Source organism: Plasmodium relictum (assembly GCF_900005765.1).
Source record: "Plasmodium relictum strain SGS1 genome assembly, chromosome: 12".
Lineage (NCBI taxonomy): Eukaryota > Apicomplexa > Aconoidasida > Haemosporida > Plasmodiidae > Plasmodium > Plasmodium relictum.
In genome coordinates, this window is record NC_041690.1 from 2,256,098 (window position 1) to 2,269,265 (window position 13,168).

The window sequence follows — 13,168 nt, forward strand, 5'->3', positions numbered from 1 at the left end:
AAAAAGATAAATAACAAAAAAAAGAAAATAAATAAAATGACAAAATTTTGTAATAAAAAAAATTATAATAAGGTAGTATTTTCGTAGTTTAAACAATATTATTACAATAGATACATAATTTATATATTTTTTTTTTTTACCGAAAAATTATGAACGTTTTCAAATTTATGTATATGCCTAAGTTTTACTTAAGTATTTATAATGAGTATATAAATGCTTATAGAAAAAAAATTAATAGAATTCCTTTTTACATAAGAAGAACAGGTACTCTTTAAAATTTAAATTTTAAAAATATAATATGAAAAATTGTAAAATACAATGCGAATGGTATTTATCCTATTTTTACAAAATACAAGATAAAAAATATGTATATAAATGAGAATGCTTTTTTTTATTTTTCAGCATCAGATAATTTACCAGTCTTTCTTAAATATAAAAATAGAAAAAATCTTGTAATAACTGTCATAAGAAAAATAAAAGGAAATAAAGAAGTATGGGCATTTATTAATATATATACAATAATGTTTTTATCTTTAACTAATATTTAATAGAATTAATGTTTTTTATTTTTTTATATAAAAATAATTATTGTTAATTTCGTATATTTCTATAGATTTTATAAATTATATATAGCTTCTTTTTAATTTCTACATTCTAATTATTATTTCAAGGTACTGAAAAAAGAAATTGAATCAATTTGTAATAGTAATGTTATAGAAAAACCTGACTGCTTTATGATTAAAGGAAATCACAAAAAGAAAATAAAAGAAGTAATTATATATGTTTTTTAATTTAGTTTAACATTAACATTTTAAGAAATATATAATAATAAAAAAATATATATCACTTTTAGCATTTATATAAAATTATAATTTTTTATAGAATTTGGATATTTTTCATATTGTTCTATTTTATTTCATCTTATTTTATCTTATTTCATTTTATTTTATTTCATTTTATTTTATTTCATTTTATTTTCTCTTTTTTTTTTTTTTTTTACAGTATTTTAAATACATTGGATATTAAAATAAAATTTTTTACAATTTAACAATTATACTATTTAGGATTTTTGTTAATAGGAAACTTTTTTTTTTTAATCATGCCTTTGTGAATTTTTATGGTTTTTTTTATTTAATAAAAAAAAAAAAAAAGATTAAAAAAATTGAAATATCATGTACAATAATACTATATGTGAAATTAAAAAGTGCTTAAAAAAAAAAATAATAAAAATAATTAAAATAAAAAAATTAAAATAAAAAAATTAAAATAAAAAAATTAAAATAAAATAAATTATCTTAAAATATAATAAAACATAAAAAAAAATTAAAATTAAATAAAATTAAGTAGTGAATAAAATAAAAACAATTATATGATACTTTATATATATATATATTATATATGTAATGCATATATAAATATATTAAATATATAAATTATTTTATCAAAAACAATGTTATAGTGTGCTGTTTTAATTTGATACTTATTATAAATAAAAAAAATTTTAATAAAAAAGAAAAAGAAAAATGAGTAAAAATTTATTGTTTAAAATTGACGATCTAACGAAAAACAAATTTAATGGATTATTAAAATATGGAAGTAATGTAATTAGCAAAAATACTTCGAATAATTTAAATGAAAGAAAATTAATTTATGTTGGCAAACCAACACATGGGAGTGATTTCTACTGGAAATTCAGAGAAATGATATCAACAATAAAAAAAAAAACAAAAAGATGTGCAAGATATTTAGATTTAAATCATGACTTTTCAAGAGCTTCATTAACAGGTGTTCCTAAAACAAGTTTTGACCCCAAAAATAATATTTTTTATATTCAAATGGATAATGAAGAATGGGCAGGTATATTTATTTAAAAAATTAATATACTTTTATAACCTTTTTTAAATTACTATACATAAAAGGGCATTTATATATATTATTATAATAATATTACTAAGAATGCTAATATATATCATTATTAAAATCTTTAAATAAATAAATATATATATATATATATATATGAAACATAATTCGTTATAATGGAAAATGTATTATTTTGATGTACATCATATCACATATATAATAGAAATATATAATAATATAAAGAATAAATAATATTATTATTAAATTGAATAAACATACATTATCATATCATTAATATTTATATTATTTTTAAGTAAATATAAAAGAAAGAAAATGATTTAAAAATATTGTTTTTATATAAATTTCACGAACATACATATAAAATTTATCATAAAAGTAACTCGCAAATTTATTTTATGTATTTGCATTTCTTCTTCATTATTTTATTTTATTTATATTTTTTAGGAATTGGAAGCAAAATGATGCTAAATATATCAATGAATATTTTATTTTATTTACACATATCCTTTTGGATATATTTCATATATTATAGATTATTAGTAAACAATAAATTAAATGTATTTAGTAAATGGAAAAATAAAGATTAAATTTAAGGAAATAAAAAATATATATAATATTCTATGTTTTTATTACATATATTACCTAACAATTTAACAAAAGTTCTTTTCTTTTTTCTTTTTTCTTTTTTTCTTTTTTAATATTTTAATTTATAATTCTTATTTAGATTCTTATTAGACCTATTATATTTTAACAAAAATTTGTGTATTTTATGTATTATACTTTAAAACAGTATTAGAAAAAAAATTATTTTACATTATATATTTTTAGATTTTTTTTTTTTTTCTGTTTAAAAACTTTAAATTTCTATGTTTATTATTATAAAAAATTTACAAAAAATTTCTTTGTAAAAAGGAAAAGTTACATTTTTCTATTAATATAGAATAATAATTAAAAATAAAAAAAAAAAGTTAAAAACACCATATAACTATCTTTATTTTTAAGTTATAAAATATATTACCTTTCATTATAAATATTATTCTAATAATAATTATTTAAATGTTACTATTTAATTATTGCATTTATATTTTAAAAGTTATTCTATAAAAAGTTCATGAATGTTCTTTTACTATTTTATTTATTTAAAAGAATAGAAATTTTTCATTTATTTTATTTTTACTTTTTTTTTTTTATTCTTCATTTTTAAAATATGACATATTTAAAAAAGATAAAATAAAATAATTTCAACCATAAATAAAATAAATAAAAGTATCATGTAAAAAGTTTTAATAAGAAATATATTTGCATATGTATGCACTAGCTTTAAAACGTATATACACAAGTATATTTTATATATGATAATAATAATAATAATAATAAAATATTCTATATATTAAATATTCTGAAAGTTGTACTTAAAAATCAAAATAAATTTATACAAAATATGAATTTGATAAAATATAATATATAAATAATTAATACGAAAAAGTAAAAAAATAAATAGGATTACATTATTAAAACTAAAGCTTAAAATTATATTGTCATAATTCAAGAAAAAAATATATTATATAAATATATATGCAAAATATAGTATGAACATAGATAAAAAAAAAAAAAGTTAATATATAATTAAAATAATATTAAAAAATTGTAAATAAAAAATTAGATATTCAAATAAAATTAAAAATAATATATATATATATAAAGTCATATAAAAAGTTTAAATTAAATATAAAGAAATTTAAAATTAAAAAATTTTTAAAAAAAAAAAAAATTGTATATATATAACCAAAAGTATAATAAAAACGTTAAATTATATAATAAAAATAACACAAACAATTAAAGAAGTATATATGGTAAAATAATTTTTAAATAGAAACCATCTAAAAATTATATATATAATATATTGCATAGATAATGTTTATCTTTCTATTTTTGAAATGCTTATATATTTATTCAAGAATTCATAACTACGTATTTTTTTTTAATTGCTACTTTTCTTTCTTTTCCTTTTTCCTTGAATATCATCGTTCAAAGTTGTATTAGCCACTTCACAATCTTCTCCAGTTTGAGTATCTATATTTGAGCCTATATAGTCAGACATATACTCTGATTTGGATGATTTTGCATTTTTATTTAATTCTTGAAAATTATAATTATTTGATGTTTTCCCATTAGATCTAAATCGAACATTAGAATTTCTTTTTTTTATGCATTCTCTGTGAATTTTTAAAGCCTCATTAAAGACACCAAAATCTTCAGCTAATTGCCATAGCATTGATAAATTAAAATAAGGTAAGTAACTTATTGATAGAGGAGGGTTTTTATTTTTCATAATTAATTTGCATTCTTCATTATATTTATATGCTTTTCTTAATAATTTAAGCATTCTTTTTCTACCTTCTGTTCCTAATGTTCTACTAAAACATTGCTTTTTATTATTATTATTAACATTATTATTATTATTGTTACTATTATTATTATCACTGTTATTATTATTACTGTCATTATTATTATCACTGTTGCTTTTACTCTCCTCTAAATAATTGGAATTTTTCAATTTTTTTTCAATTTTTACATTTTCGTGTTTTTTTATTTCAACATCTTTTGTTGAAGTAGTTTCGTTATTTTCGCTACTAGTATTTTCTGACCTTTCTCTTTTTATGTCTGATTCATCTACTAAAATATAATCTGAAATATCATCAAAACTACTATGAAGTTCATTAGAAAAATCACCAACTGAAAAAAAAGGAGATTCTTCATTTGAAGAAGAATCACTATTATAATCAAGTTGTAAATCTGAATATCTCATTGAATGCAATGAAATATTTGCATTATTTTTTATATTTAATAGAGCCATTATTATTTTACCTTATTTTGTTATATTTTATAATATATTTCTGTTTTTTTTTTTTTCAAAAGCAATACAAAATAAATATTGCACTTTTTATTAACTTATTTCACAAAAATATGAAGAATTAATAATATATTTTGTAAATGTATGTATATCTTATAAAAAAAAAAAAAAGACAAAATTTTATACCTTTTTTTTTTTCTTTTTTTTTCATAAAGTAGGAAAAGTGTTCATAATTTTTATTAATTAAATGTTTTAATTAATTTTCAATAAAATAAATATAATTTCTTTTTAATTATAATAAATGTATTAAAATAGGTAACAAGTATAAACTGCATTAATTCATTTTATGTAATATATGAATTTTAAAAATAAAAAATTCAATAATATATATTTTTATATTATCATAACATTATTCTTGATTATAAATATATATAAACAAAAATATTAAGCGATGTAATATAGTATCAAATATAAATTAAAAAATTTATATATACATATATATATAAAGCTTTTTTCAACATAAATATGCCATATATTTTATATAAATCAAATTCTCTTTTTACTCCTCTTTTTACTTTTTACAATGTAAAAATGAATTTCAGCATAAATTCTTTTCATTAAATATTGTTAAAATCATTTAATATGTTGTATTAAAATATATGAAATAAACGTAGTTATACAATATAAATTGCCATTAAATATTAAAAAAAAAATTATCAAGTTAATTTTAACAAATAATTAAAACTGTAAAAAAAAAAAGATTATTTATAAAATTAAGAAAATCATATAAATATATAAAAATATAAGTATATAAAAATATAAATAAATAAATAAATAAATAAATAAATAAATAAATATATATATATATATTTAAATTTTAATATATAGAATTATTCTAACAAAAAAAAAAAAAAAAAATTTTCTCTTTTTTTTTTTTTTTAAACTATTAAATATGGTGAATTAAAAAAAAAAAATATAATATATATATATATATATAAAACAATAAATCTTTATAAGTTTAAATGCATAAAATAAAAGTTATATGTATATATATATATATTTATCTTATTTTAAAAGAGCAATTAATGCTTTCACATATATATGTATATGCAAGATAGTGTAGTATGTTTTAACAAAATACTATAAAAAATTATTTATCAAATAAAACTTTTTACCAAAGAATAGGCATATTATTAAAATATTTCTTAATTAAATATTATAAAAATTATCTTCATTTTTTTTTCTTCATTAATAAAAAAATTAAAAGGCCATTAAAAATTATAAATAATACATATTATTTTTAGACAATAAAAATACACTCTTTAATTCATTATAAGAATATATATATATATATATTGTTCTATATATATATTTTATACTTAATATATTTTCTGTATATAAAGAGTAACATTTTTTTTTCTTTTATTTTTTTTATATTTTTATTTTTTATTCATGCATGAATACATTAAAATGAATACAATCTTTGAACATAATGTATATGTAATAATATACTTTATTAAATTAAGAATAATATTAATTATTATTTTTTTTTTTTTATTCAATATAATTAGTAAATATATAAGTATATATATATTTAAAAAAATAATTCCAGAAAAATTTTACGATGCAATCGTCAATATAATAATGAATACTTATTCATATTATCTATTTTTCCCTTACATAAAATACATATATATATATACATGGCATTTATTGTATTAAAAATATTTTTTTTTTATTTTTTAAAAATTTGTATATATTTTTGACTTTTTCTATCTTTATTCTTTTTTTTTTTTTTCTCTTGTATATTCATCAATATACACTATTAATATATGATCATTGAACATTTAATTAGTTAAAAAGAATACATAATATTTTATATTATTTAAAAATTTTTACTTTTTTTGTTGATATATTCATTAAAAAAAAAAAAAAAAAATTATATAAAAAATATATAAATATTTTTTAAGTAAAACATTAATTATAGACAAATAATGTATACATATTAAAAAGCATGTTACATTAAATTTTTTTTTTTTTTTTTATTCTTTTTATCTTAAATTATAAAAATATAAATTAAATAAAATTAAATGTAGAATAATTAAAAAAGTTAAGTAAATAAATTTATTATTATTACAAAAATAAATAAAAAAGAAAAAAAAATCTCATATATATATATATATATATATATAACAAAATATAAAAATTTTTTTTTGAGAACTACTTTAGTTTGTGCCCGTGCAATTTTAATATTCAATTTTTTTTTTTCAGGAATATAAAAATGAAAAAATATTGAAATTTATTTCTCTTCCTTTTTCATTAAGTATTATATATATATTATTTTCTTAATTTTTTAAATATAATAGTTAAAAGTGCAATTATTAAAGTATAGTAGTAATTTTTTAAAAAACGATTCACTTCTGTTTTAAATATCATTAAATGCTTTCTAAAAATTTCAAAATATAAATATACGCACTTTTAAATTCTCACATGAAATATAAAAAATTAATTAAAAACTAACTTTAACAACAGAAAAAATTATAAATATAATATATATATATATATATATATATATTTATTTTTCATTTTTTTTTTTCTTTTTTTTACAAAGTACACAATACATGCAAATAATAAAAGAAAAAATTAAGAAAAAAAAAGAGGAGAGAAAATGAAACAAAGAAAAAAAATTGTCCTATTAATAAATATTAGTTTTAGATTAGGTATATAAAATGAATAAGTATAACTTTATAAAAAAGAATTCCCTATCTATATTTATTTTTCATATGAATCCTTATATATAGTATGAAAAAACATAACGGTCATGTAAATCATAAGAAAATTTAATTCAATGAAAAATATTTTTATGCAAAAAAAAAAAAAAAAATGAAAATGTTCAAAGAAATTTAAAAAAGAGTACATATATATATGTATATATATATAGATATATATATTCAAATAAATTTATTTATATTTTTTTCTCATCTTATTCATTTTTTTTTTTTTTAAAGAAAATTTATTTATTAAAAAATTATTATTGCCATTTTTTTTTAATTATACTAAAAAGACGCATTTAATATCAAATAGTTCTAACTACTTAGAAATGTACAATTTTTTTTTTTTTTTTTTTTTTTTGATGTTAGAAATTTTTTTTTCTTTGTAGATTTAATATAATTGTAAGATTAATTTATACTTGTTTTTTTTTTTTTTTTTTTGAACTTCAATTTCTCCTTTTCTATTTATAAATATAAAATTTAACCTTCCCTGAGCGTATTTAATGACTTTTAAAATAAAGGTGCACATTGTTTTGGTGATTTTTCTTTTTCTTTTTTTTTTGGTTTTACACCCGTTAAGTGAAAAAAAAAGAGAAAATTTAATAAAAATGAAAATAAAAAAAAAAAAAGGCAATTTAATATTAGATTCTTTAAAAAAATTACACTTATAAACGTTTATTTATTCAGCTTTTTTTTTTTGTTTTTATATTTTTCTAGATGAATTTATTTAATTTTTATTATTTTTCATATTAAGAAAATTTTTATCTCACAAAATTATTTATTCTTTTTCGTTCAATCTTGTCTAAATCTTATAGTATATTTCAAATTTAGATTAATTCGTAAGTTCTAATGATATTATTTATTTATAGCACGTAATAAATTATCTATTAAATCATGAACTTTCTATTTCTTAAAAAATTTAAAGTAATATTTATAAAATTATAATTAATTTTATTATATTATACACTTTTCTATTCATTTATTTTATTTTATTTTATTTTATTTTATTTTATTTATTTATTTTTTTTAATTTACGTGTACTTGATAGACAATTAACATTATAACTTTTTATTTTTAAATGCAACGTGTAGTAGATTAATAGATTAGGAAATATATTATAATTTAATTATATTATTATTATTATTATTTTTTTTACAAAGATATAATTATTTATAGGAAAAATAGCAAACTATTTGTAATATATTAGATGAAAAAAAAAAAAAGGAAACTTATTTTTACATAATTTTAATATAATAGTTTTTAAAAGTATCATTAAGGAGTAAAAAAGTAAAAAAAAATGAAATATTTATAAAGAAATTTATTTGTTCAAAAAATTTACAATAGTAATAATAGTTTTTTTATAAATCACAAATACTGTATTGATAAGCATTTAATAATTTTCCCCTTTTTTTGAATAAAAAAATATAACTAACAAATATTATATTTTAATAAAAATAAATTAATATATATCTATTGTTATTGTTTATGAAGACGTTATTTTTTTCTGTTAAATAATAATACTGGAAATGAATTTCGAACTTTCTGGTAACTTTATATATTTAAGAATTTCAAAGGTTTCAGTAGTAGTTTTGTAAAAAATGGAATGCTACTATTCTTATAAGATCTTAAAATATATGTAATGAATTATCATATAATTATTTGACTCAAAAATTAAAAATTTTGAAACAATAAAAGAAACATGTTCAAGTAAATGCTTTACAATAATTTAGGAATAAGAAATATTAATGTTTTTTATTAATTCCTTAAAATAACCATTTAAAAATATATATATTAAATTAAAATTTTTATAAATTAATATTGCGTTACAAATTAATATAAATTAAACACTAAATTTACTAAGATATGTTAACAGAAAAAAAAAGAAAAAAATTAAATAAATTGAAATTTTTTATTTTATTTTTTTACATTTTTTTATTTTAATAAAGATAATTTTTTTAATAGTACATTTTTTTTTTCTTTTATTTAACCAATATATATATTTACATAATGTATACTAATAAAATGAAAAGTTCTACTTCAGTCTTTCTAGAAAAATTAAGTCTATAAGAAATAATTATTTTGCATAAATGCTATTTTACCCTGGAATATATTCTTAATATAGAAATTATTTATTTTTTTTTTTTTGTTGCAACAACTTGAACATTATTTATTGCAAAATTTTTAGTATGGAAAATTGAATAATATAGGTTATTTTATAAAAAGCAATATTATAAATTTACATTATCTTTATTTTTTTTATTTTTTTTTAAATTTTTATTAATATTTTAATATTAATACAATAATATAAACTAATTTTGTTAATAAGAGCAATTCATAATTAAGCTATAGATAAAATTTCATTTTTTATATGCAATTCATAAAAAGAATTACATTAATTAAAAGATCTTGGTTGAATTAACTAAAATATCTAATATATAAATATTTAAATTTTTTTTTTTTAATTTCGAAAATACAAACATATAAGTTTTCTATATATTTAGTTACCTCTTGTTTTTTCCTTTTTTGTCTTAATCACGAATTTCAATAAAAAACATGAAAAATATTTAAAAAGAGAAAAAGAAATAAAATAAAAGCAAAAAAAAATTTAATTCCCAAGATTATTTTAATAAAAATGTTTTAAGCATAGTTTTAATAAAATATTTTACATGAAATAAAATAAGAATGTATATGGAGTTTACATTTTATATATCTTTCTTAAATTGTGTATTTTTTTTCTTTATAAATTAAATAATATTAAAGAACATTATTGCTCAAAATTATAAAATTTTAATTAAAAATATTTTATATTCAATAATAGAACAGTTGAAGGGATGTGTTTTATAATTTTAATGAATTTCTAAAAAAAAGTAAAACAAATTAATTTAGAAAGGTTATAGATGGCTACTTAGTCTAGTGGTATGATTCTCGCTTTGGGTGCGAGAGGTCCCGGGTTCAATTCCCGGAGTAGCCCAGTTTGATCACTAAAAAATTTTTAATAAATTTATTTTATTTAAAAGATAATATTTATTTATCTTGTGGGTGTATTGTAGCTTTTATTATTTAGATGTATTAGTGTTTTTTATTAAATAAAAATGATAAGTCATTTTTTTTAATTTTTGGAAATGATACTATATTTGGCGAATTTTGAATAGTTTATAATTTTATTTAAATTTTTACTTATGGTTTAAAAGGCAAAAAATAGAAATTTCTAAAAGTATATGGTTAATTAATTTTATTATTAAAGGATATAAAAGAAAATTATCCTATTAACATTGTATACTATTGAATTTTTTTTTATTAGGAAAAAAGAAAAAAAAAAATAATTATAGAAATATAAGATAAATAGATCTGATAAAGTAAAAATTTTTAGTATGTTTATACTAGTTTTTAAAAAATCTATATGCAATTAATATTTGCTGATATAACCAATAAAAAAAGTAATATTATACTTACAAAAAAATAACATTTATATTTTATGAATTTTTTTCATATAATTGTTTTGAATAGTGCTTAAAAATGTATTATTAATAATATGAAAGTGAATTCTTCAAATGTGATAAACAAAAATATGGATAATAAAATTTCCAAAGATTATATATACAATTACTAAAAATTTAGCAAACAAATATATATATATAATAAATTACATATATACAACATGAAAAATACAAAATTTAGGTAAGAAAAATATTTTTATAAAAAAGTACATAGAAGTAAGAAATTTAAAAAATTTTTTTAGATATAAATATTTCAATTTATCAAAATATACTTATATTTCAAACAATACAACTCTAAAAATTTTAAATAACAATAATTTAATTTATATAATAACTTTAAAATATATTATATTAATTAATTTTTATAATACTTTTTTATTATGAAAATAGCAGCGCGTGGTTTCGATCCACGGTCCTGGGGGTTATGAGCCCCCCACTCTTCCTCTGAGCTACGCTGCTTTCAATTGAAATTGTCATTCTATAAAACAAAACAAAATTTTACTTTTTTACCTTGGATTTTTTTTTTTAATCTACTTTTTTTCACTTTTTTTTTTTTTTGAAAAAATATATAACCAAATAGAAGTATGCATATATCGAAAATAAATTTACTAACAATAAAAAATTATATTTTTAAAAATTTTTTTTATATCAAAAAATTTTGTTTAATGGATAGAATACAAACATATTTAATGAAGATAATAAAGGAAAAAATTTTTAGAATATTTTTATTATATGATATTCACATTTGTGAATGGCTTTCTAATAATAATCATAATTTTTTCTAAATTATAAATTATATAAATATATATATGTATTTGGTTACAATATGTCATATTTACATATGAGCATGCTTTAAGGAGAAATTTAAAATTTTTAATAATTATTTATTTATTAAAAAATAGATACTTATGCATATATTTTTAATATATAGGAAGAATGAATTTTTTATTTTTATATATACGTATATGTTTAGTAAACGATGTACCAAAAATTTTTAAAGAATATTAAAAATTCTTTAAAAATATATGAATATATACTTTGAGAAATATAAGAAAATTATACGCAATTCCAATATCTAAAACTTAAAGATAACGTAAAAAAAAAGTACTGCATATAAAAGCAAAACTTTAAATAATAAAATGTAAATATTAGAACAATGAATTTTTAAAAAAAGTTTTTTTTTCTTATCATTATTAATAGTATTATTTTGAAATACAGAAAATAGTGTAATGTTACCTCATATTGAATTGATTATTCATTAAATGATTTAGTTTTTTTTTCTATAATAATTCTTTTTAAATATTATGATATATTGAAAATATAAAGTCATATATATTTAATGTAATTTTAACAAAACATTAATATATGCAATTAAAAAATTAAAGTTAAAAATTATAATTGTCTACTAGTACTCTACTACAAATTTAAAATATGCAAATCATAAATAGCTAAGTGAAATTATTATATGATAAAATATAAAAAAATTAATGAAAATAGTATTTTATGAAACTTTTTTTACTATTTTAATATAAAATGTAAAAACTAGTATTAAAAGTTATTTTTCTATTACAATTATTCTAAAAAAAATTATCAATCATTTTTAACACTAAATATTTTATCTAATTTTATTTTGAATTACGATAAATAGGATTCTATTTAATAAAAGCACTCTAAAATATTTTTACTTTTTTTTCTTTAATATAAATAAAACTAAAAAAGAAAAAAGAAGAGAAAATAATAAATAAAAGATAAAAAATAAAAAATAACAATAATAATAATAAAATAAAATACATGGATGAATATTATATCTCTTATACTAAATTTAATGGTAAAATTTTATAAAATTCTTTTACAATTACAATTTTTACAAGCATTATATTTAAGAATGAATAAATGAAAATGTCTATATTTTATTTATTTTAAATAAGTAATATTTATAAATTTATGAAAAAAAATATTATTCTCACTCATATTTTACTATAATTACAGAATAAAAAATTTATAAAAATGATTTAACATTAGACATAATAATATTATATATATATATATTTTTTTAACTAACATTTATACTTATAAAAGCATTGTATTATAGCTTAATATTTTCTTTAATAAATTCTATCTTATAAAAAAAAAATATGAACAAAATTTTATATATTGGAAATATT

General features: G+C 15.1%; 3 protein-coding genes and 2 non-coding genes across 5 annotated transcripts; 3 read left to right on the plus strand and 2 right to left on the minus strand.

Moving 5' to 3' along the window:
• Window positions 1-149: 149 nt before the first annotated feature.
• Window positions 150-1,026, plus strand: PRELSG_1258400 (mitochondrial ribosomal protein L49 precursor, putative; the record flags this gene model as incomplete). Its single annotated transcript, XM_028678399.1, has 4 exons — window positions 150-264; window positions 403-491; window positions 672-770; window positions 1,003-1,026. 4 exons carry the CDS (start codon window positions 150-152, stop codon window positions 1,024-1,026), a joined length of 327 nt encoding a protein of 108 aa, XP_028534693.1.
• A 497-nt stretch (window positions 1,027-1,523) lies between these two features.
• Window positions 1,524-2,468, plus strand: PRELSG_1258500 (conserved Plasmodium protein, unknown function; the record flags this gene model as incomplete). The annotated part of the gene is made up of 2 exons (XM_028678401.1): window positions 1,524-1,857; window positions 2,326-2,468. 2 exons carry the CDS (start codon window positions 1,524-1,526, stop codon window positions 2,466-2,468), a joined length of 477 nt encoding a protein of 158 aa, XP_028534694.1.
• A 1,394-nt stretch (window positions 2,469-3,862) lies between these two features.
• Window positions 3,863-4,738, minus strand: PRELSG_1258600 (conserved Plasmodium protein, unknown function; the record flags this gene model as incomplete). Its single annotated transcript, XM_028678402.1, has 1 exon — window positions 3,863-4,738. The coding sequence occupies one exon, from the start codon at window positions 4,736-4,738 to the stop codon at window positions 3,863-3,865; it is 876 nt and encodes a 291-aa protein (XP_028534695.1).
• Window positions 4,739-10,405: 5,667 nt separating this feature from the next.
• On the plus strand, window positions 10,406-10,477 carry PRELSG_1258700. The gene has a single exon. It is a non-coding gene; the product is annotated as a tRNA-Pro (tRNA).
• A 913-nt stretch (window positions 10,478-11,390) lies between these two features.
• On the minus strand, window positions 11,391-11,462 carry PRELSG_1258800. The gene has a single exon. It is a non-coding gene; the product is annotated as a tRNA-Met (tRNA).
• Window positions 11,463-13,168: the final 1,706 nt, after the last annotated feature.